Genomic DNA, 26292 nt, shown 5'->3' on the forward strand with positions numbered 1-26292 from the left:
GACACGAGAGCGGTTGCATAAGCCCGCTTTAATGCTTTTTAAAAAGCAGAAGGGCGGGCTAAAAACGGCAATTTTGATAGTGGTGATTTGCAAACCACAATAAATATCCATAACAGTCAGGAGGCAGCAAAGTATCGCACACCGACGTCAAAGAGCATAACGATCTCATCATTCATACATTTGCAAACTGTGACTGTACATTACTCTTCTGCTTCTGTCCGACATTCAATAATAAAACTAGCTCCAGTCTAGGACTGTCTTTGGTCGAGTCTTTACTTTACTGCCGCGTACGCGGCTGCTCTAGCGATTTGCCGCGTCTTTATTGGATACTTTCTTTGCTTGATCCAAGTCATACAAATATTGTTTGCATTTGAGAATAAAATTAAATTATTTTCTTGACTGACACATCGAAGCTGCAGCTGAGGGCCGTTTTTGGTTCTATGGGCTCGGCTTTTCGCTCGAAGCTCGCTAACGCTCGCGTCTCGCAAAAAGCCTCGCGGTAAAATCTCGTTCAAGTTTCCGTTCTTGGTCAAGCTTACAGATACAGCTGCATATTCATTTTGAACTACTTAATTTCACACGATTGAAAGAGGTTAATGTTCCGCTAATCTCTTTTCCTGCCCGGGGGAGCCGTGGCCGTCGCTAGGGAGGGGGAAGTGTACTCCAATGCAACCAACTGTGCAATGCCCATACAGCACATTGTGCACATCGAATAGCCACATCACCTTTCATTTTAGCCTACAATTTATATTTTCCCTACATAGCTTTACAGGGATCTGTTTAGTAACGTCCACATTCGGGCCTTAAATTTTTTTGAATGTAGAAATGTTGAGAACAATTTTTTGACATTTAAATGTTGTCAGCTCCAGGGTGCGTGCTCGCTGGGCCCACCGGGCGGACACCCTCCCAATGTTAGCTATGGCCGAGTTTGTTTCAGTTCCAGTCTCAGCTTTAGTTCTATCGACTCGACCAATAAATGTGTAGGACAACAACATAAAACATGTGATATGTATTTTGATATGAAAAAAACGAAAACCAAAAAAGATCCCCCATGAATTAAGTTTATGTGACTCAAAAGTTTTAAAATAGGTACCTTCTATGCAATGTAATTTAAAGAGAGAGAGAGAGAAAGAGTGCAGACAAACTTACAGGGTACGCAGGTGCTCCACCTCCTAGTGAGAGAGCAGGCGGCCCGCAAGGGCTCTCCAAAGCTACATAGAGCCCTACAGGCGTGTCAAACACCGCCCACAAAAATTTTCTGCACCCGAATTAATTCCCCAAGAGCAAAGTAGAACAACCGATGTCGGGCATTCGAGAAAAAACAGAGAGGGGAAACCCAACATATCTGGCTGAGCAACTGAGTTAGAATATTACCCTCAGGATTTCAAGGCCCTCGGCAATCCCGATAAAAAGGACTTAAGCTGTCCTGATGCTACGTGTTCGTCGTTTCGAAGCAGAAGAGGTTTGTACGCGAGGCCGTAATGCCAAAGACAAAGGTAACCGTTCCAAAACTAAATATAGATTACTACAATCGGGAAAATAAAGATAAATAAATAAACTACACCCTCTTCTCCTCCCATTACAATATATATCGTATATATTACCCCCTACTCTAGTTGCTGAAACAACAGATTAAAACCGAGTTACTCTTACCAATTCATCGAGTCGTGCCGAAACCGGTGGCGCCAACTATAGCAAGCACACAAGCAGTCAAGTTATGGTCCCTGAACGGCGCCCTAGAAGTAACGCGGCAGACAGCAATTCTCACAGATTTGACACAGACAGAAGCCGCACCTGCGAGCACGTGCGCAATCACTGATCTAAAAATAGAAAAGAGGGTAGTTAAAACAAGCGGCAGATGAGTCCCGTTATATCAATGAGTACGATAAAATGTTTAGAGCGATTACATTAAGGACCCAACATAAGATATGTATGAAATGCGACACACCCCACTCAAACATTGATGCTGTTCAAAGAATACTCGAAACATCTTGTGAATCCCAAATCTGAAGCTAAATCAAACAATTGACAAATGACAATAGAACCAACGACCAAAACGAAAATGCAAACTATAATTAAAGGTGGATACAAAGTTCACAGGATGCGAGCGTGATTTTCACGCCGCTAGCGTGAAAAGCGTTGTTTTGGTTAGCAGTGGACTTTATGCAACAGCCAATAACAGGCCCCCGTGGGGCTATGCCATTCCTTTAAGCCGAATCAACTTAAGAGCTAGCGTGATTTTCACGCTTCCAGAGTGAAAATCGTTAGCCCTTCAGCCTGTTCTGGTAGCGGACAACTGCTACCAACCTAATATGGTCTGCTAATCATATTCTTTCAATAAACAAATAACAACCGCTTGCGCATCATCCACTGTTCGACGGCCTTCACAAGAGCTAGGATTCACAAGAGCTAGGATCATGGAGTAAAGCGGTATGGAGTAGAAGCTTTATTGGCCCGGGGCCCTGCGCGCCTTCCTCCCCAAACATCTGACGGACGAACGGTTTGAGCTACAGACCTGGGTCCTTGACATGTGTGTCGGGGAAGGTCTGACCAACCGGAAGATACCCTTGGTTGTTCGATCGGACACACCAAACGGTCTCCACAGCGCCGTAAGGCCAGCGCGCCAGCCGCGCGGGCCAGCGCGCCAGCCGCGCGCCGTCTCCCGCGCCGTCTCAGCCCAGCGCCGGCCGCTAGGAGCAGCACTGTCGCGCGCCGGCGATACTCCGCGATCCGGCTAGCGCGCATCGCACCCCTCGTAGCATCGGTAGTTACCGACTAACTAGGTAAAGTTGACACTTAACGCTGAGCTCTAGCTTCCCGCGTTGTCTATTGTTTGGTCAGGACAGTTTAAATGGTCGCCTTATTTTAAAAGTAAAACCATGTTTTTTTTTTTGTTTTTGTGTTTTCTTCCTTAGTTGTGCTGGATGACAAACTGGCGGGAAGTTCAAATTTGGTTGTTCTCCATTTGCAAGGGTACCTTATGGTTCCTTTGGAAATGAAGTTTGAGGTAATGAATTGGTTATATTATATAATAATCTGAGTTTTTAAATTTCATGAAATTGGAGGCACGTGTTATATAGCTTAAAATTTTTAAGGAAATTTGTGTCATTATGGAGTAGTGTCTTTCTTATGTAAAATGAACATTTAGGAGAAATAATAATACAACCGTTCTCTGATTTGTATAATGAAAATTGGCTTGTATTTAAATTGTTGTTCAATTTTCAGCAGTGAAAAGTTTACTTTGTACAAAGGTTTTGATAGTAAAAATTGTAACATGGAATTTTTTTGTAATAGATTGTAACTTTACTGTCAATTGGCACGCCAATGATTGCACTATCTGTTGTCACTGAACAATGACTGGTAAGGCAAGGAAGTAGCTAACAATTTACCGTGTTACTAGATGTTAAGCAAGTACATGATTAGCATAAGTGGATCCTTTAAAATTTAAATAAAATAAATTTAATATGGAGTACAACATTGATTCTAATTTGCAAATCCTTCTGAATTCCTTTTCATGATTCCACAATTCCATTCAACAGTCCAGTCCTGAACAAAGTAATTACAGTATGATGAATATTGTTTAACTGAATATATGTTGACTTTTGTATTTCTTTAACTCATGGAAACTCAAAGTGCAATGTAGACATGGTGCGCAAACACTGTAAGTGAATAACTGCTTTCATGTCACAGTTCCAGTCTACCACATATTTATGTGTGTTACGAGTTGTTGAGTTTAGTAAATTAACTCTTTGAAATTGTATTAAAATGTAATAAATTCATGTGAAGTATAGCATTGTTTCAAATTTGCAAATCCCTATGAAGTCCTGTTCACACATCCACAAATTTCATTTATAAGTCTTTCATTGATCAAAGTTATTCCCTCTAAATTATTTTTCACAATTCCAATAATTTGAATTAAAAGTCCGGTACTGAATATGGTTTGACTAACAATACGTTGACTTATGTTGGATGAAGGATTTAGGATCATCCATTTCCCAATACCTTCAAAAGATCATTTAGTTCAACAATGTAAGTATGAAGTAGGAGGCTCTGAAGTTGACAAAAACATGCACTTACTATGCTGTAATTATAGAAACATTGATTGATAATTCCACTGTGGCAGTTAACAATTAAATATTGGAAAGATACTCATGAGGTGAAAGTATTACGTCGTCCCAAGTTACAATTAAAAATCAGAAATCAAGTCAAGATGGGAAACCAAAATATTGCGTTATTTGAGAAGATAGCACACTATCCAGATGCAGCTTCGTCTTTCATTTTCTTGACAGGTGCTGTCAATAAAAGAAAAATTAATAATTTAAGGTTTTATATCAAGTGCGAGTGAGGCAGCATTGTGGAACAGAAACTTACATGAACTATTGCCATCATCCTCAATCGATCTCTTATTGGGCTGATCCTGATCAATAGTTTCAGAATTGAGCTGAGTTTCAGCCTCAGCCGTCTTAGAATTATTAGAAGTGGTGTCATCGTCACCAAAAGTCGAGTCGACAGAGACATCAGGGCTGAGTACTATTTCTCCCACATCTGTCCACAGCTTGAGGGACTTTTCAAGTTCTTCAGCTGTAAACAAAGTTTCAAAAGATGTATGTCTAACTGCAAGGCGAGCTATGCACCATATCTATATGACTGAAAATACTAATGTACACTTACAGTACGGAGCAAAATCAATTTTAAAACTCTCGTCTTGCAAAACTTCCCTAAAAATGATAAAGGCAAAGTTTTGTTTAGTGATCTCTTCTCTCAGCGACTTGATGTCATCGTCAGTGAAAGCTTGAAGGTACTTAGGAGGAAACTGCGACCTCCAGGTGGAACCATTCTTTCCTTTCAAAAAGGTGAGGAGGCCATCTGCATGAATGGCATGGTGGGTCGCTTGCATGTCAACGAGCTTGTATGCCTTATGTGGCTCCAACATCGACATACTGACATACCCACAATGGGTTGCATTTTTAGAAGCAACCGCTTTGAAAGGACTTTTCTGAAAAAGAATAAAGGAAAGGGTAATTTACAATGAAGTGAGACGAATTTTCAATTAGCCACTAAAGGGAAACGATACGTTCACATCAACAATTCACGTTATGATGAAAGAAATCAGTATTGAAACAACACTGAGAGTGACATAGGTTAACACTAGAAGGACCGGAGGGGTCAAAATGACCCCTTTTGATCTTTAATTTCCAAAGGAACTACGAATTATTTTTTTGAGCGATTCATCACTTTCCGACTTTTCATGTACTAACGAAAGACGCTTGGACGCAAAATAGGAGGTCTCTGCGACAAGAACTTTTGAAGATCTTACTACTTATACCTAGAAGGACCGAGGGGGTCATTTTGACCCCTTCACGAGATTTTATAAGTGTAAACTGACGAGGACTTACTTTTCCATCATAAGGCTGACCGTATTTGTTATGTACGGTGGCTTATGACTTTTGGTCGGCCATGTGACACTTTTTAACTCCTTAATTCGGGGAAGGTAGGCAACACGCAAGTCACAAAACCCCGTTTTTAAATTACAACACATCCAAGGTTTTAGTGGTAGTTGCGTCACCGGACTCGCGTTCTGATGGCAAAGAGGGGCGTCTAGCACAAAGTACGTATGGTTTTGCGAATGCCAAAACTGCCACGCACATTGTTGTCAGTGCCAAATTGGTAAAAAATAAAATGTTTCTGTGTGAATCACACTCCCGCTTTTAGAGTACGTATGTGTTCTAAAGATCACGTACTTATAAATGTGAACTAAGTCGGATATTTATTTTAAAGTTTAAAAATGTCTTAAATGGTGCGAACAATTAACAGAAATAGCTGTAAAATTGCAAAAAAGTTGTTTTATGCCGTGCCGGTTGCCTACCTAAACGCACTTCAAACCTAACCAATGTCACTTCATGGCATCAGGTACCTTAAAACACACAACACCTTACTCATGTGCGAAAAAACGGCGGCCTTGAAGCCATAAAAACGGCCAAAAATAGTAGAGGGGTCAAAATGACCCCTCCGGTCCTTCTAGGTATATGAAAATCCCGGTCCTTCTAGTGTTAAGTCCTATTCAAACGGCATGAGTGAGCCGATTTCGAGGAATTTTTGGACCGCCAGTTCGCGAGGTGATCGAAGGCACTACCACCAATACGAAACTTCAAAGTAAAATACTAAAAGGACAAGGAAAATCAGTTCGAAGGGCCCGCGAGGTGTGGGTTACAGAGTCGTCATTTGCCAGGGAGTTATGTTATGAAAATACCCATTTGTTTAGATAACGTAGCGTAAAAGTGTGCAGATACGCGTGTCTCTTACCTTTGGTGATGGTCCAGACATGTCGATTTAGTCAGTAAAGTGAAGTAGAAACGGCTGATATGTTGAGTTGTTGAACAGCTCTGGGGCAGGTGGTTTGAATGCAGCGGAAGCTAGAATGAATGGTGAATCCGAAGTGGGCGGAAACAGAAGGGTGGGTATGTTCACTGACAAGACGGTTCACCTCCACGTGGTCAAGGCTGGCAACGATGACAGCGATGTCCTCCTGTCAGCGGCTTAGAGACAAATAAACACATAAGCATTAACTTTCGAAATCGGTGCATTCAGATAAATACACGAGGCACTTACTCCCACATACTTTCTTACTCCATACTATGCACAGAATAATACACAATGAGTTCGACATAACTTTTCGCTTACGATGTGCATACACATACTTACATTCTTTCCAAACCTACCTTTTCATCCTCTAGAAATATATGAAACACCCCGCAGGCGCACATTTAAGCGAAACACCCGTACCATACACAAGAAATTTCATACTAAAACAAACGTAAAACAGTTAATTTTTCTGATTACTAATTGCTTATCAGCTACTCCAAAAAAAAGGCCGGTGGCATTAAAATATCCGCAAGACACTCCCAAGCGACAGCTTGCAAGGAGCGAGCGAAGCGAGCTTGAGCAAGCCGAGCTCCCGCGAGGGCACAGCCCGCGCCACGCGAGGCCCTGGCCTCGCACGCGGGGGCAACGCCCACGCACGGGGGGTCTGGGGGGGCGGAGCCCCCCAGCGAGCAAAGCGAGTCTGTCCAGATACCAGTCAATATATTAGCTGACTCAGCGAATCTTTTTTTTTCGTGTAATTCACTTCCAGTAAATTTCTGTAAACATGCTGAATTGATCTGTATCACAGAAAGTTATACGGTTGCGTGTTTGCACGTGCTGTTCGAAAGATTTTTTATACTAACATTTACAGATCAACACAGTAAATTCTAGACCTATGCATTCGATTATTGGGCTCGGGTTTAAGTAAAAATCAAGGAGAGGACTCCGGTAGTGCCTAGAAACTGGCCCGACGCTTACACGAGCCCTGTTAGTGGCGGCGTGAGATTAGTGATCTGTAGATTTCCTAACGCCAAATCAGCTGGGCGGAAATACTCGGCGTGGGGCTGGCCCTGCCCCCCCCCCTCCCAGCTGAAAAAAACATGTGCAAATCCACGTGGATATTGCGTTTTCGACGTGGTTCCACCTGGATTCTACATATTCCCACGTGTTCCCATGTGTATTGACATGGGTTTTGAATCTTTCCACGTGTAAATCCTCATTTCCATGTGAGTTCAGTGAAAGTCCACGTGGATTTTGTATTTCCCACGTGGATTACCGAATCTCCATGTGGATTCGGCAATTTTCCACGTGGAGTTTCTATATTCCACGTGGGTTTTGTCCCTACCACGTGGGGTTTCTTTACACCACGTGTGTTTCTTTCGATTCCACATGGGGTTTTGTTTTACCCACGTGGGTTTTCTATGGCCAACCGTAACTTTAAATTGGGGTGGCCTACAAATATATTGCCTACACTCATAGAAAAGATAGATTGCATAGTACACGGCCATGTGATAAAAAGGAGAGTTGTTATTTTTAATTGTGCTGCTATCTTCTAAACTAATGGCCGTATTGGAAATCCGAGTCCATATTCGGCGTTTTAAGCCAAATTTCACTTGGGGAAGTTGCTGTTATTCATGTCTTATGACACACTCACTAGAAAAAATCTTGAGATTTCACGGAGGAACACTCGTGAAAAGTATTGCCAAAGTTCTTTGGGATTTCCCAAGGAACTCTGTATATTTCACGTGTCGAGATAAGCTTTAAAACATAGAGACGAATGAAAACTTCCACCTTCAACATCTGTTTTAGTACACAAAATCTAATGACGGAGTCCTCTGGGAATTTCAATTAGTGGTGGAAAGTATATCTTCGGGAAATCCCAAGAAATTTCTAACAGTGCTTGGGACTCAGGACTCTTGTCTTTGGATCTCCACATGGATGTGGGGCAACCACGTGGTACTCGAGAACCCCACGTGGAATTTCTGAAAATAACCATGTGGGTTTTTACAAAAACCCACATGGAAAGTAACCAATTACCTCATGGAAAATTTACCACGTGCGAATCTTATAGAAAACCCACGTGGAAAGTCTTCGGAAACCCAGGTGGATTTGTGCGTGGATTTTTCAGCTGGGCGGGCCGAGGTCCTGCCTCCTCCCAACGTCGACAGGCTGGAGATGGGTAGCCAACAGAATATGTTAAGGAGGCAGTAAGTTATTAGTCAGTTAGAACTACAATCATCTTCGTATGTTCTTCAAACAATTAAAATGGGTAGTACAAACGGGGATTTAAAATTAATGCTTTGAAGGCCGCGGCGTGGCGCGTGGTATGCCGTGTACCTGCCGGGTCACATAATCCCCAAGCCCGGCCGGTCGGGTCGGCTACGGTCACCCGGTTGTTCACTTAAATGCTTATTTCGTTGCTTGTATAATACGGTCAGGTAGGTAGGCAAGGATAGGAGGCAAAGGGCAAAAACCTCCAGAAACTCAGAGGCGAACGAAACTTCTTTTCCTTTTCTCGAATTACCACACTTTACACGTATTATAAAACTTTTACAGAACAGACCTGCAAATTTACCAGTATATCATGGGAAAATGATTACCATATAAAAACCGGAATCTGTTTTACTAGTGTTCTGTAATTTTACAGACTATGGTAATTTTACTAGACAATGTATTGGCACTAAGTATGCCTAGACTTTTTCTGTATCTCCCTCTAAAAATTTGTAACTGTTCTTGCAAGAACAATACAGCGAGCAGGCATCGAATACCTCCATGGCGTCCGAAGGCGGATTGGAGTAAGAGGGAGCTATGGCGCCGCGCGAACTTCTCACTCACACTATCGCTTTCACTGTTAGAAATTTTCGGGGAGATTTTACAGATAAAGTCTGGGTATACTAGACGCCAATATAAAGTCTGGTAAAATTACCAGTGCTTGTAAAATTACAGAACACTTGTAAAAATAACTCCACAAAATTTCTGTAAAACTGATACCAAATATTTCTGTAAAAATGTTTAAGGATGTTTCCTGTAATTTTTACCCACATTTTTCTCAGGTAAAATATGCGAGAAAAAATATTTTGTTCTATTTATTTCATATCGTCAATCGCTGACAGATTTCTCTGGTGAAACTGCTTGAATCGCTCGGACTCTTAGTGGAATCGAACCCCCGACCTTCTGGTCGTGAGCCCGATGCCTTGCCCATTGCGCTACGGCGCGCTCTATGCAGGTAGCCCGTCCGTACTCCATCTCATGCTTCGTACTGTCCACGCGACTTTTCCTTCGGATTGCTACCTTCTCTCTTAATGTTGGTACGTTATTATCCACAAAATAGGATTCTTCCCGCTGTTCGCTGTTTGAACGCACTGGCGTTCAAAATTGGACATATTTTCTGGCCAATTTGAACCGTATTTCTTATGTGTTCGAAAAATTACAGAAAGTATCTGAAAAACTTCATTACAGAGCATCTGTAATTTTACTAATACCTGTAAAATTACGAGAGTACGTGGGGATTTTTACAGACGCTTGTAAATTTACAGTAGTTTTCGCGAAAACGACCGAAGATCTGTCATTTTACAGGTACTTGTAATTTTACCATAGAATTTCGGTAAAACTAACATCTTCTGTAAAATCACACCACTATTTCTGTAATGGATTACACGAATTATCGGTAAAATCACTATTATTTTTTACACGGACGCCCGCTTTCGCATGCCCGCTCACTGCAGAGCTCTCATATATATAGCGCATTTTGTCACAAACCTACGTGCAGTAATATGTTCATAAATTCTTCGTCACAAACAACAATATATAAACAAAAACAGCCTTGGAGTCATTTTTCTTTTACTCATAGAATATTGCTCGAAACTGTAGAATAGGAAATTTTCTTTACTACGGGTCCGTTTATTGTTAACAAGAATTGTGTTTTTTTTTTTTAACTGTCAGTGTGTTCAAGTAGTAACTTGCCATTGTTGCAGTCGTAGACCAATCCGTTTGAACGCAATCGTGCACACTGTAAAGGGCCGCGCCGTTCGAGGTGGAGGCGAAGATGAGCATGTTTTTGGGGGACAGAACACGCAACGGCGCCAACGGCAAAATGAGGGTCAGGCCTATGTTCTTGATTAATCTTTCGAGCCAAAACGATGTTGCTTGTAGTTTGTATGTGCTGACGGTTTTCCGAAACCCTTTCAATTCACAGGTCTTACCCAACCGGTTGGCCTATCTTTGGTATTACACTGGCATACAGACGCATACAGCCCAATACCCTTTGGTCTGCTGGGTCAACAACTTTTACATCAATTTTCCACTTTCCATAAAAGAGCATTGGTATTCCTTTGGGTTGTAGAACTGAACTTGACAAGTTTCGCACCGAATAGCCACCCTGCGACAGACGTACTTAATTAGATTAGACCATCATGACAAAACAAAAACTAACACAGTTCACCTTTTAAAATATTTCACAAGGAACCAAGAATGGGGAATTGTTTACTTTAGTGACTCCTCGCCCTGGAGTCACTCAAGTATACCATCGGAAAGGTATTTTGCAGTAGAATCCTGAACAGTATTTATATATTGGCGCTCGAGTCTGGTTTTCATCCAAATTAAATATATATGCGTCGCCGCTAACCTTCAGATGCACTTTGAGGACGGCAGAATAACTCACGTTTTCGGCTAGTACTGACGTTGATCGCTCCGGCTGGGGTTTTTAAATCATTGCTTCTGCATCAAAGACTACGCCTGATTCATAATATCAGGCTTTCTTTCTCTACCGTTGCTTAGATCACAGTTTTCACACTTCTCCAAAAATGGCTTCTGCTTTGCGTGGTCCTACCCAGAAAGGGGGCCGAGTGCTGTCACGTGCGAGGCTACGTAACGGTTTGAGCTCGAGCAAAACGGACAAAATTTTCGCCCGACGGGCCCTACTTTAATGAGTTACCACCTAGGAAACCATCAAAAAATATTTTCAAAAAACGTCATTTTAGGGACCCGTTGTTTTTGATTTAAAAAAATTTAATTTTTGAGCTGGAATGCTCTTCTTTGAACTCGATCTGTCTTTTTAGAACACAAAACGACCCTGCAAATCCCAGGTCGATCGCTAGCTCAATTGGTTCTCGAGTTATCGTGCGGACAGACACACAGACAGACAGAATAAGTTTTCCCCGACCAGACGGAGTAATAGGCTTCGCTAATCGCTCAGCCAAAAAGTCCGAATGTTTTTCCGCGCCCAAGCTTTTTGGATTCTTTATTGAAAATAAAGATGTACGTGTCCCGGCGATTCCCTGATTTCTCGAAATTGATGGATGTACAACGGCCTTAAAGTTTTGGGATAGTGACGGGTTCAACGGTGATGCGTTTAGCGTCGTCGTGTTCACTGGTTTATGCGTTTAAGGGGGGATTCTAGTGTAGCGGCTCAAAAACAATGCTTATTTTGCGAATTTTGTATTTAAAATACTGTAGCTCGTATCGAAAATTTGAGAACACGGTTTAATAGACGGCACTTTAATGCAAAAAATGCAAAAACAAGCGTCTCAATATCTTCAAAGGTGTGGCGACACGGCCTGCTACAAGGGAGCATGTAGTTTCATGCTGGCCGTACACTTTCCCACGGACTGGTGCGTCTAAAACAGTCGTACGAAACGGTGTTCTGTTGGGGGGAACCTGGCTATGGTTGGTACTAGAAGATCTCACTGTTAAAAAAAACAACTGAAAATTCAGACTAACTTTTTCAGACTTTGCTGTCTGAATGGGGTTTTCATACAATTTTGTCATAATTTTCAGTGAACGTCTGAAATTTCATAGCTGTAGGTCTGAATTAAGAGTTCAGTCAAGAAAATTTGAAAATTCAGAGTATTAATTCAGACGAAGGTCTGAGTCTGAAATTCTGACCAGAAAAGTATGAATATTTAGTTTAGTGCCGGGAGCACACCTGTAGGATCAGGCAGGTAGCCGTCGGTGACCCCTTAGTTTTGTCGTCGTGGCTGTGTGGTCAAGGATGAGAGATTACCAATCCAAAGGTCCGAGGTTCGACTCCGGTTAGGTAGGTAAGGTACAATAACAAATTTCTTTCTAATTGCTTAGAATACAAGTCAACTTGAAGGAGAGGACAGAGAGCGTCAAGAAAACTTCATTTTAAAAGAAGATCTGAAATTCAGACTAAAGTTATGAAATTGCTATTCAGACTAAGATAACTGAAAATTCATACTAAAAATTCATACCCAGAGAGAAGTTTTGGTGGAAAAGACGTGGAATCGACGTGGTGTTATACGTGGAAAACACGTGGCAAATTCACGTGTTATCCACGTGAATTTGACTATCTCATCCACGATTTATCGACGTGTTGATCACGTCGATTCAACGTGATATCGACGTAAAGTCTCCATGTACAAAAGTGCTACACGCAGATCTGAATCTCAAATTTAGGTATAACTCTGGAATTTATATAGTAAGGTAAAGGGTAAACAGTACATAGAGAAACAGTTTTTTTTTTTTTTTAGTAGAATGTTGACTTTATTTGATGAAACATGAAAACAATAACGTAAAGAAATAAATCCTAATCTTTAAAACAAAAATAGCAATGACTAGATGCAACGAAACTTAAAGAAAAACATAAACAGTCTTCTCGCTGCATATATCAGCCAGTTTATAATGTGTTCTTCAGCAGAAGGTACTACCCCCCTGCTTATTGAAATCTACCAAAGAACCTGAAAATAAATGAAACTAAATTACTGTGAATATGGAGGTAACATTATAAAAAGTGAACAGACTTTTTATAACAACCATTTGAATTTGAAGAAGCAACGACAAGAATATAATTTCAAATACACACTATCAGAGAGACAAGCCTTTCAACGTAACCTGATCTAGAGTTCAAATCAATGCACTGACAATAACACTGTGTAACAATAGCAGAAAAGTTCGGTGAAAAACGCAAACAAATTTTGAGTTGCAGTGTAATTAATGTTTTATTCAGGCTTCGAGACATTCCCTAAGAGGTTAAGTATGATAACCTAAACCAAACTAACCTAGTCTATACTTCGCCCACGATAAAAGACAGAGATTAAATATCTTTTCTTGACACTAAATACATCTATAACCGAATCACGCTGAGAAGTTATAAGTTTAGACCTTTTCTTACCTTCCGACTTTGATTAACGGCAGCAGTTCTGGTACCAGCATGCTCTTGTGCCTCTATATCACCATACGTCCACAGAAGACAAAACCTGCTCGAAGAGAAATTACTAACGATGCGATAATACAAAGAGGAAACGTAAAAAAATTGTATTAACTTACGCTTGTTTGATTTTTTGTAGTAATTTGTACTAAAAGACCACAAACACGATACGACATTTCGAATGTAAACAACTTACGGTGCCTTCTTTTTTCAACGAAACTCTATGGTGTCGTGGCGGAATATTTGAAAGGTGTTCTCAAGAACACTATCTGAGTATTCTTCAATGAAGATGACGAATGAAAAGCGTGTGCTCTGTCACAGAATAAATGTCTAACAGTTTCGTTGGCGCTGTTTTAAAGTGATAAGCATAGCTACATTTGAGACCAACAGGTACGAGCAACTAAATCAAGGGTTTCGAGGCAATCGACGTGAGATCAACGTGGAATCGACGTGTAAACGACAGACGAACTGATACACGTCGATTCGACGTGGATTCCACGTCGAATTGACAATATACTGGAATATGGCGTTCAGAACAATAAAAATCCCATTTAGTAAGAAATGTATTTGCAACTTTTTAGAAAGGTAAATAGTGGTGGATATCTGGTGGATGTATCTACCACCACGAAAAATCCACGAAACCACGTGGAGTCCACGTCTTTTCCACGACCTATTTCTCTCTGGGCATACCAACATATTCAGACAAAACAGTCTGAATTCTCAGACGTTTAGTATGTAATTTTGTTTCCTACCAATTTGTCTGAATTTTTAGACTTTATTTTTAACAGTGCTGGGATCGGAGGTGCCCTTCATATGAAAAAAAAAATTAAAACATTGAAAATTTTACCTTAAATTCAGTACTGAAAGTTTGACTTGCTCAAAAAACTACTAAAAATAATTTTATCGCAAAGATCCTAGTACCAACCATAGCCAGGTTCCTCCTGAACAAAACACCGTTTCGTACGACTGTTTTAGACGCAGCAGTCCGTGGGAAAGTGTACGGCCAGCATAGCGCCATACCTGTGACACGCCACCTTCCACCAGGGCGTGTCGCCACAGTTTTCAAGCGATCAGGACGTTTTTACTTTGGGTTTGTAGATGAAACTGCCATCTTTTAAACGGTGTTTTGGTACAGTTTGATAAGAGCTATGTTGTTGTTTTTTAAATAATTCCTAAAATTACCCTTGTTTTTGAGACGCTACACGAGGATCCCCCCTTCACGCCGATGCGTTGAACGCCGCCGCGCTCGTTGCTGTAACATGTTTTTAGTTGTTGGCTCTGAGCGTCAGGTGAAAGTTTAAAGTAAAAGCTCAACGTTATACGTATAAGTCATCTGCTTTCACGTTGGCGTTCACGTTTTTTTTAACGGAAAAATTTGGATTGCACTACCGAAAAAGCATGGTCTAGTTGGAATCGGTCAAAACATGGAAGGTGTCAAAAAAAGTCATTTGAGCGGTTGCTGAGGCGGGTCGGCTGACTCAGCGGTTGTCGAACCGCCTTCACGGGAATGAGCAGTTGTCCAAACCGCTTCGCAGACTAAGTGGTTGTCGGAGCGCTTCGGTAGACTGAGCGGTTTATGCTCTGACGTATCGAGTTATCCCCTCTTTACCCCTTTCCCGACCTTCTCTCCGCGTATAAGAAAGTGAAACTGTGATGGTCACAAAACCATACTACCATACATACTGGCGGGAATGGACAGTCTTGAAGTGTTTCGGTGACGTTGCTCGTCATGCGCACAAGAATTTCGTGCCAAATTTTTGGAAGATGTGTTTTGATTGTGGTACACAACTTCTTGAACTTCATGATCATTGCGTTTTCTTTCCATCCTCCTCTCGTTCCCCATGACGCGAATGTCAGCAGTGCCTATTAGAAGACATCCAAGAACTTTTTGACAATCTCTTGGAGTAAAGAACAATGTGACATATCACTTGACCCTCATGATAACCATGCACGACACTACGCACGGCGAATCACAGCTGGCGAAAGCACGCATCTCTGTTTTCGGGAGTTTTCAGGGGCGCAATTAATCACAATGCACGAAAATAGACCAAAACAAATTGGGTGATTAACAAAAAAAACGTGCAGTTTCGTTTCACAAAGAAAATTATTTCATTATTATTATTATCTTTTTTTTTTTTTGCTTAACTTTTCTTTGGGAGCCGGACATCTCGCCCCAGCTAACTCGCCCCATGGTACAACTCGCCCAAAGGTCAACTCGCCCCGATTTTGGGGCGAGTTGAGGTTGCAAGTTTTTGCCAACTCGCCCCAATTTGCCAAATTTCCAAAAAATCGCCCCTCGTTGCTGTGCTGGCCCTGCAGCCCGTCTTCAAGCACGTGGAGGACAACTACATCCGCGGGCGCCTGCAAGCACGCCGGGGACGCCGAGTCCGCAGACGGACTGCTTCCCTCTTCCCTCCTGAACTGTGGAACTGCTACGAGCGGACCCTGGCAGGGCTGCCCAGGACCACAAACACCTGCGAGGCATAGGCGCCTGTCTGCCCTCATCGGAAAGCACCACCCATCGTTCTTCGTGTTCCTAATGCAGCTCCGCGAGGAGGTGGTGGAGATCGACATACACATCACGAGGGCAGAGGGGGGCTTCTCCCCCAACAAGCGCAAGAACCGTCTGGAGCAGGCGGAGCAGCGGATCCACCGCGTTGTGGACAGATACCACGACATCGTCACCTACCTGAGGGCCATTGGTCATAACCTCTCTGGCTACTTCTGAATAAAACACTTGGTGCAATTCCCTGCAATATCTATTTAAATCGGGGCGAGTTAGCACTGGGGCGACTTGGGCATGGGGCGAATTGGGCATGGGGCGACTTGGTACTGGGGCGAGTTAGCTGGGGCGAGCTGTCCTAGATCCCTTTTCTTTGTATTGTTCTTGATAGTGTTTTCGATCGGGCGGGTTAACGCATTTCAGCTAGCCCGACGCTTGATGGCGTTCATACCCGACCCGACCCGCCCGAAAAAGTGAGTCGGGCGAGTCGGGCAAAGGTTTTACCCGACAGAGAGACAGCTTCCAAATCACCGGCCCCGGCTGTCCTGCCGCCCGGTCAAGCTCACAACCGTGGCCAGGGTCGACCAGCAAGGGCGAGGGGTGAGGTTTCGGGAACCGGAGGCGCCTAGTGAGGCTCGGCAGCCGATGTAAGTGTCGGGCGAGCCTTACCCGACCTCATCGTGGTACGTGAGCGATGAGACAGTTGCCAGCCACACAGTTCTATCTCCTCTTGTGTCGGGCAAGCGCCGATCTCATACCCGCCCAATCGAAAACACTAGTTCTTGAGTACCCCAAGATTACATTTCTAGAGTGGGCCCACAGTATGACCACGTACAGAGGTTTAACAGCGGTTCATGCCAAAAAGAGGCGTCGGAGTTTGGTCCAATCCTACAGTTCCCCCGTACACGTGCAAAATACAGCTCCATGGCTCGATCCAGACTCTTTTGTTATCGTTCTTTACAAAGCTATTCAAGCAGCACTGTAATGGATCGTGCGGAACTGGTCCATAGCCACAGTAAGGTAAGCAAATCTATGAGAGTGTTCAACGTGTTGCCTAAATGTCTGGCAATACCTCGGCTCCAAGGAACTGGAGCGACCCACGGCCGAGGCGTGGATGGGATAATAACACAACAAACATTTTCCCGCAAATTTCCCGGTTTGTTTTCGGAAAAATTCCCGGTTTTGTCTGGCGCATGCGCAGAGCACAAGTTGACGAAGTTTCGTTGTTTACTATTTTCGTTTTTTTTTTATGGTTTGTGAGCCGTGCCGGTAGAAATGAGGCTGGGCCGTCCTCACATTTGTTTTATAACCGGTTTGCCGTCAAAATTCCCTCAAATACGAGTTCTTTCCTTAAAAGTTCCTACATAACCTAAAAATATAAGGCGGGAAAAGTGAACTGGGAACTGCTTTCCCGAAATCAACCGGGAACTTCACGGATGTTTGCTGTGTAAGAGATAGTTGCAGATAATCGCATCGGAGTTTAGTTCTGAAGAAAGCCTGAAACAGCCCTTCTGCCCGAACAGGGCACCCTAAACTTATTACGACCGTATATGACGTTAATAGTCCTCTATTTTCAAAAGGGCATTTCCGGAATTTTCGATTCTGCATCGCAGAATGGAAACTAAAGCAGGAAAGGACTTCATTCGCAAAAAAATCGCACAAGAAAACGACGCTTCTTCCCACCTCCACACCAGCTGATCGCGTTTTTCGTCAATTTCTCGCTCGAAAAAAGTTTAGTTCTTGTGTGTCTTGGCTGTGGAGTGGTGGCTGATAAACTCCGAAGCCCGAACCACAAAACCCGTGGAACGACTTTGAGCCCTTGTAGCTCTGCTTGTATACCCGCTAAAAAACTAAAACTCAGGGTAAAAGTACCTTTGAATGTGGTCTTTAGAACTAGGTGGGGCATTTGAGTCTGCAGTGTTGCCATATTCCGAAAATGGGCTGCTTTTTAAACCAACAGGGAAGTGTGGAAAGCATCGAAGTTCAGTTTTGACCTCTTTTGATCGATCCTGCACGTAACAGTGATGAAATTGTTCGATATTCTTGTCGGCCCCTTGTAGAGCTCCAAAACAGACGTCATACTAGACCGAAGTGGTGGCTCCAGCACAATGGAGACGAACATGAGATGCTTTGGAACGAAACTGCACGGTTTATTTAACAATCACCCAGTTCTATTTTTTTTTCGTATTTCAGCTATGTGATTTTTTGAGCACTTCCATTGCGGAATTCGCAGAAACCCCAGCCCAGGCTAAGATTCCCATGAGGATAGCTATGGCCACGCGTTTGCCATGGCCGCCCATGGCTACGCATGGCCACTGGCCATGGGCCAAAGGGCCATTTTTGGCCATTGGTGCTAGTGGCCATGACAATCATGTTACCAAACATGGCCACCATGGCCACGTTATGTGGATCTTGGCCATAGTAGGGAGCAGTGGCAATGGTCGTTTTATAGTAAAAATTGGATAGTAAGTCCAAAGTTAAAGGTTATACATGAGGCAGCATCAATAAACGGGTTAAGTACTCACTCAGGGTGCCCGAACCGAGGCGGAGCCGAATCCGGTGTCTGTTTTGGCCTAGCTCAAGCCGTTTACAAGTTGCAGGAAAAAATATATCCGGTTTGAATGAAATTAAAATGGCCCTACCAAAATACAAGGAAGTAGCTACAAACCAAATTTCAGGTCAAAATTCCAAGAAATACAATTTTTATAGGATGTTGAAATTTCATGGCCACTAAGGCTATGGCCACTATAACATGCCATGACCACTGCTACTATAGCCACCCATGGCCACCTATAGCCATCCATGGCTACCCATGGCCAGAGGAAGGCCATGGACAAGCTTGCCATGGCCAACGAGGTGGCCATAGTAAACGCTCTCCTGGCCATGGTAAGTGTGTTCGTGGCCGTGGCCAAGGTAAATCATTTTACGTGGCCAGAGACACCATGGGAATCTTAGACGAAATCGCCATATTTTCGTTAGGGTCTTCCCAAACGGCACAGCGCAGTGTGGAAACGTACTTTCACTACTACAATCGGAATTTATTGTGAAATTGTGGTTGAAGTTAGGCGATGATTAAAAGATGGGCCAGCCCCGAGCGGCGAAGGAAGTCTAATCCATATTTCAGAGGTTATTTCTATTTTCTATGGAAAGAATACAGGACGTTCGTTCAAACATGGTACAATGGTCCTTAAGGAATGAGAAAATTATTTTAGCAACACTCTTATTGCAATTCGATATTTTCGATAAAGGCTGGCTGCCAGACTACTGTGCACTGTTCGTCGTTTGTGGTTTCACCAGCACCACTACGCTTTGCGTGCTTGAACTGTAAATTTCATAGCAATGATTCCCGTGAAAACTGCACCGTGTACACTCAGTGCACACTCCATATACGGCTAGTAGTACACGTTCCCAATGTATCCTGCGTATTCACAATTACACCCGGTACTTCCTGTGTTTACGCGAAGCATATACGCATCAGGTTACATATAAGCAATCACAGATCGAATCACACGTTCCACAAATTCACATACGGGGTTACGTACGGCACATACGCGTTCCCTAGTGTCCACATAAAATTCTTATACATAGAATTCGTATGTTGAATCTATTCGGCTATATTTATTGGGAATGTGTAATGATGGCTATACACAAAGTGTATACGGAGTGTACACGAGACAATTTTCACGCAGAAAATTGTACTCAACATCAAATTTACTACAAGAAATGTATCCGCCAAAAATTTTGTCCACAAGGGAAAAGGGTGTGTGCCTTGGCGAAAACGTCACCATCAAGCGACACTTACATCTTTTGTGTCGTCGAATGTAAATTGGCTTGCCCAATCTACTGCCACAAAGAAGTAGTTAGTGTTATTTCGATCGCGTACAATTTTGAAGTCCATGGGGAAGTCTAAAGCCATTTCACTCCGCGGGCAGGCCTCAGCACGATCTGGAATTATGATGTATGGCCCCTGAAACAATGCGGACGAGCTGGTTATTCAGATATGTATATATGGTATACTTATAGGTGCCATGGTGTCATAAATTGTTTACTTGACACTAGAAATCCTGAAGGGAGATTCTCAGTATCCAGAGAGAGAGAGAATAGTGTACCAAATTTCATCGCTCCCTAGAGAGCGAGAATTTAGAATATCGCACTAATCTGGAAATGTTAATTCAATATCGCTCAATTGGAGTATGAAATTTAATACATCGCTTAGTTTTAGTATTAAGACTGAAACCTCACTGGCTAGCAGCTTAAAAGTTAAAACCCCATAAATTCACTGTTCATTGGTTGAAATCCTCTAATACTAAAATATTTGTGGTCCCGAGGAGACAGTTTTGTGACAAATTTGTAAAATTGTACAGTAGAGGCCATGAACTAAAGAAAAACGAGGCCTTACCTAATACACTGCATTACACTACACTAAATACACTGCAATTAATCAATGTTCGGCCCAACAACACTTTGGGGAGGGTTGGGTACTTTCATTCTCTAACAAGGAGACTTAGGTAAGTGTAAATTCCCGATTCGGTTCAAACTCGGTATATTTGCTTCTTGGCCATGTTGATGACGAACGCCGGTCGAATTTTGTGCTAAAGTTCACATCCCGGGGTACTTTATTGGAGCGTTATATAGAAAAAGTTTAGAAATTCGACATAAACTCATGGAAGGCGTTCTCAAATCGAAAAATGGAAGAAGAACCACCCCCCCAAAACCGCACATTCTGGGTCGGAGTATCACTTTAGAAAAATTTTAAGATGATTTTTTTTTTCTGAATTATAGGACCGTATAGGCCCCTATAGGGAGTTTTGACATATAAACTTCAGCACAAATTTTGACGCGCAATAGTCATCTATAGGGATAAGAAGCAAATATACCGAGTTTGAACCGAATCGAGAATTTACACTTACCTAAGTCTCCTTGTAATCAGAGTATTGACAAGCAGGCCCGCCCTTCCGCAAACGAAGTTTGCCAGCTCCGCTTCGCTCCGCCGGCAACTCCGTTCGGCAGGGGCCGGGCCTGCTGGGCCTGCCGGCGGAGACTCGAGAAAGGGATGTGACGGTGAAGCACCGCGACTACAACCCATCCTTCTGCTTAAAAAAACGTTTTTTTGGGGGTGGGGGGAGAGTTCTTCATCTAATTTGTGATTTTTAGGCCTTTTTCTACATCTTATTGTTCACTATAGCAATTTTTAGCTTTTTTTCGTCAAAAGAGACCCTTAGCGCGTAAACGGTTAGAGATAGAGCAAAACGGACGAAATTTTTGTTCAAGTGATCTACTCTCACAGGTTACCCCTTAGAAGATCATAAGAAAACTATATTTTCCAACTTTTTCGGCCTTTCCTGTTTTCTTTGATACCCCCTTTCAGCCCCTTAGGGGTGGCTGGCTGGATTTGTCGTAGGCGTTTTGTTTTGTGGGAGTGAACCTTGAGATCCCCTGAAAATTTGAAGTCTCTCGCACGTCTCCTTCTTGTGGAACAGACACACAGACACGAGGTCGTTTGCATAAGCCCGCTGGATAGCTTTTTCAAAGCAGAAGGGCGGGCTAAAAATCCACAGTCTACCCTGTTCCTGGCCTCTGTGGGCAGTATAGAAGCTCTAACCCCATACCCTGCTGTAGTTGGTTCAATGGGGTTATACTAGGAGGTTATAGTCTGTGCGCAGAAAGCCTAACCACAAAAGTAGACTCGGACTAATGTTTGCACTGTAATTTAGTTGGCGTTGAAAGACGCCACAGATTTGGCGTTCAAGAAGGAGCGTCAAATTCTGGCGTTCCTTTCCTGGAGATTCAAATATTGGCGTTCCGTTTTGAATGGCAATTCTTTGCGTTCCTTTCCAAATTAAATTATATGTTACACTTGTACGAGTTAAGGCCAAGTCTCAATACTATATTTAAAATTTTAATTAAGATAGCATTGATTAAAAAGAAATCCTGAGAGATAATGTTGCACCTTAATTGTTCAATAGTACTGCTGAGACTATATGACTGAAAATACGGGGGAGGCCTACCACTCAAATGACTACTAAACAATTAACTAGTTTTATATTGAATAACCCGATCAACAGCTCCGGAAATGACTGGGTGAGATGGTTTGTATTACTCACAATAGTATGATAAAGCCACTGGGTAACTTTGCTCTTCTTCTCATAACCCAATGGGGTATCCCTCTAGAGCGCGGAGCGGAACTAAGAAGAACAAAAGCGAATACAGAGAGCGGTGGTGGGGGAGGGCGCGCGGGGGATCGGCGGGTGGTAGGGGAGCCTTCCCGCCCGCCGCTCCTCCGCTTTTGTTTTTCTTAGTTCCGTTCCGCGCTCTGGAGGGATACCCTATACAAAAACATTGATTTCATCATTTGGTAGCAGCCTAGGCTAGGCTGGCACAGCCTACGGGCAGCAATAACCCCAAATCAACCCTATGCTCTGACAGTGTTTGGATATACGAAACTAGGTTCAGGCTTATGTGTCGTTCCCAAATCGATGCAGACGACAAAAAGCGTCGACACGACTCCACTGTCATAACCAAGAACACTTTGAAATTAAAATAAATCTTAAATTGTACTCTTGATACATGCTTCTCGTCATGTTTACTTTGAACTAACAACACTGACCTGCCTATAGCGGCTGCTGTGTTACTTGCCCTCCTTCGCACTGTGGATAGTGGGAGTCGATAGGTTTTGTAGTGTATGTGCTGCCCCATAGCGGTCTGTCTGCCAGGTGATTCTGATTGTGCCAATAAGTTCTGTAGATACGCTGAAAGACGGCTATGGGCAGAGCTTTGTTATTAATTCAAAGTAAACATGGCGAGAAGCATATATCAAGAGTACAATTTAAGATTTATTTTAATTTCAAAGTGTTCTTGGTTATGACAGTGGAGTCGTGTCGACGCTTTTTGTCGTCTTCATCGATTTGGGAACGAAAGCTATGCCCATAGAAGAGCAAAGTTACCCAGTGGCTTTACCATACTATTGTGAGTAATACAAACCATCTCACCCAGTCATTTCCGGAGCTGTTGCTCGGGTTATTCAATATAAAACTAGTTAATTGTTTAGAAGTCATTTTAGTGGTAGGCCTTCCCCGTATTTCCAGTCATATGGTCTGAGCAGTACTCGATGCCTCATAACGACAAAGTCCGATGTATTGCGCTCCCGTTACACAAAGTTCGATCTATTTCGCTCCCGTTACACATAGTGCGATGTGTTGCGCTCCCGTTACACAAAGTTCGATCTGTTCCGCTCCCGTTACACAATGTTCGATCTGCTTTCCGTCGCGCTCTGCATCGCGGTCTTATTATGTTTATATTTTCGCTAATATTGCCGGTAGAAAAAAAGTAAAAGCTGCTGTCTGTGCTGTCTGTTGCTAAACGATTGAAGAACAACATACTCTAAAGAAAAAATTGAATGCCACAACAACAAAACTGCGGTAGCGCTCTAAACTTGGGTCTCCCGATAGCGGCCAAAAGCAGATCGAACTTTGTGTAACGGGAGCGGAACAGATCGAACTTTGTGTAACGGGAGCGGAACAGATCGGACTTTGTGTAACGGGAGCGAAACAGATCGAACTTTGAGTAACGGGAGCGAAACAGATCGAACTTTGTCGTTAGAAGACATCGTACTATTGAACAATTATGTTGCAACATTATCTCTCAGGACTTCTATTTAATAAATGCTATCGTAATTAATTTAAATTTTTAATACAGTATTGAAACTTGGCCTTAACTCGTACAGTGTAACATATAATTTAAATTGGAAAGGAACGCGAAGAATTGGCATTCAAAAAGGAACGCCAATTTTTGGCGTTCTCAAAAGCATCTCCAGGAAAAGAACGCCAGAATTTGGCGCTTCTTTTTGAACGCCAAATCTGTGGCGTCTTTTCAACGCCAACTAAGTAACAGTGTAGATGCCCTAAATCAAGTTATGAATCGGTGTTTACACTTTGTATGGGCGCGGTTGACGGCGAACGTCGGCAGGAGTCCAATGTCATGGCCGGGATCACGTTAAAATAAACATAAATCTGATTGTTAATCTTGCTAGAAGTTGGAGTAATTTCTGGTCGACATAATTGCATGACAACAATACTATCCTCCCTTTACGAATTACTTTTACTGACCGTACTCAAAACTGTCAAGGAACAGGCCCGCCACAAAAGAAACTGTCGCTGTTCATGTATTTTTCCCTGTTTTGCTGGTACTTCAAGTCAAATCTTACAAGGGAACCTTTTCAGGTGTAAACCTCCGATTTCGTTTTTAAAAGGTTATTATAATAGAAGTCAGATGGCACTTGAATTTTTTTCTAAACTTAACATTTACTAAGGGTTTACTTAAGCCTGACAATGTTTTTTGGTCCAAATGTCCCTCTACCGCTTTAACGGTTCAAAATAGAGCAAAACGGACAAAATTTTGGCCCGAAAAACACTACCTTGAGTTTCCCCTTAGAACACTGCTTAACATTTTTCAAAAAATATTTTTTTCTTTATATAGGGTAAAACTAAATTTTAGGTTAAGGAAAAATTTCAAATGCCACCCGATTTCTACATAAATAACCTTGAATTTTTCCAAGTTTCAACGTAATCGGAGATTTACACATGAAAAGGTTCCCTTGTTAGAATAAAAGTGCGGTACTACTAAAGTACCAGGAAAAGGGCAAAATATATGAAAATCGGGAATTTATGTGGAGGGCCTGTTTTACAATTTAGGCTCTTATTTTTAAAATGGAGTCGTCATAGCCTGAAAATAGAGGGGGGAGGGAGGTCGGACCGGTCCGGGTTTTGATCCGTTCGATCAGCCGGAAAAGCCGTATCGATGGTCTCTTTAATTTTGTAAAGATTGCTATTTTTGGGGCTAAATTCTAAACAATTACGCTGAAATCTCGCCTCCTCTGGGTCGGAAATGAATGTACTACGGGTCAAATAAAGTTGGGGTCTAAAAGGACCTCCACAAAAATAACGCTTTATATGTGGAGGCTACCGCATAGACTGTAAATAAAGTCTTTTCCGAGAACGTTGCTTACTGCGACGGGAGTAGCGCATGAGTTGATGACTGCTTTAAAAAGGAGGAGGACATTAGCAGCTGAAGTAAGTAGTGAACTCGGCATTGTAAAAAGAGTCGGGAGCTACTGCGCGGTCATACCACACTATTGTTCCGCCAAGCCGCGTGTTTGCCCAAACAGCTCAGTGAAGGTCGACAGATTACAGATATGAAAGCAGTTCGCCAGGGGTTAAATATTTTTTAAACGTTTTTAGGCTCAGGAATAGATCAGATAAGATTTACGTACTGTTGTCTGGCTGCGGTTGCGGTATTGCAAAGCCCATTCCGTTATCGACGGGAAAGCGTAAATATTTTTAGAAGGGGTGAACCATTCCAGATTCGAAAGGCACGAAAACAGAATAAACAAATTTGCAAAACTCCAGGTAAACCACTAGCGGCAACTTTTTGTACAGTAAATAGCAATTTTGTTTACAGCAGGGCGTCGTAACGTAACACAAGGGCAAAAAATAGCACTTTTGCTATAGTCTTAGTGGTATTTGAATACCTTCTCGTTGTATCAAAAATTTAAGAGTCACATCATTTTAAATGCAATTTAAAGCCAGAATTTTTGGTGTTATTTACAACATAATAATGTACATAATTTTACGTCTACAGTCACACAAACACGCAAAAAGTCAGTCCCGTTCAGCGTCCGTCCGTCACGCATTTTCGAAAGCCCCTAGATTAGGAACACAGCATTGCAGAGCGCAGCGCGACATATCACTAAGTTCGTCTGAGTATTACCTATAAGATGGCTACGTTTAGTATTTTCTCAATGCTGAAAAAAGTACAAAAAAGTGCCAAAAACTAAGAAAAATGAGTGTGACGGACAGACAAGACTGTCGCGGTTTTGCCTACAACTACTACGAATAATGATACGTTTTTAGTTATTGGCTGAGCGATAGCGAAGCCTATTACTCCAGTGAACATCAAAAAGTTTCATGTCTGTCTGTCTGTTTGTCTGTAATCACGATAACACGAGAACGGTTTGAGCTACCTACCTGAAATTTTTAGTTTAACTTTGTAGCAAAAAAGCAAGAACTGTATTGATTTTGAGCCCTGTACCTTAAAAATTGACCTGTCAAAAAAAAAAAAAAAAAAAAAAGGGGAACACCCAAAATATGAGTCCTGAAAATAAAATTACATCGTTTTCAGAGGTAACACGTCCAGGTAGAACCCAGAGGTATAGGGCCAAAATTTCGTCCGTTTGGCTCTATCTCTAATAGTTTAGTCGCCA

The 26292-nt window shown here is 42.4% G+C and overlaps 1 protein-coding gene across 2 annotated transcripts in view; it reads right to left on the minus strand.

Moving 5' to 3' along the window:
- The window catches only part of LOC113212428 (uncharacterized), a 53536-nt gene extending 28283 nt beyond the window's left edge, over nucleotides 1–25253 (minus strand). Inside the window, exons 1-4 of one of the 2 annotated variants that reach the window (XM_052271930.1) lie at nucleotides 25039–25212; nucleotides 19837–20001; nucleotides 15215–15394; nucleotides 10243–10741 (exon numbers count right to left, since the gene is read on the minus strand). In XM_052271930.1, coding sequence (XP_052127890.1) covers nucleotides 10562–10741; nucleotides 15215–15394; nucleotides 19837–20001; nucleotides 25039–25122 — 609 coding nt within the window. In that variant the 5' untranslated portion in view covers nucleotides 25123–25212 and the 3' untranslated portion in view covers nucleotides 10243–10561. Of the gene's footprint in view, nucleotides 1–10242; nucleotides 10742–15214; nucleotides 15395–19836; nucleotides 20002–25038 lie in introns of those variants that run through there. The other variant, XM_052271931.1, reaches the window with a different exon arrangement.
- Between the last annotated feature and the right edge of the window lie 1039 nt (nucleotides 25254–26292).

This window comes from Frankliniella occidentalis, unplaced genomic scaffold (assembly GCF_000697945.3).
Source record: "Frankliniella occidentalis isolate FOCC.00 unplaced genomic scaffold, Focc_3.1 Scaffold179, whole genome shotgun sequence".
Classification (NCBI taxonomy): Eukaryota; Metazoa; Arthropoda; class Insecta; order Thysanoptera; family Thripidae; genus Frankliniella; species Frankliniella occidentalis.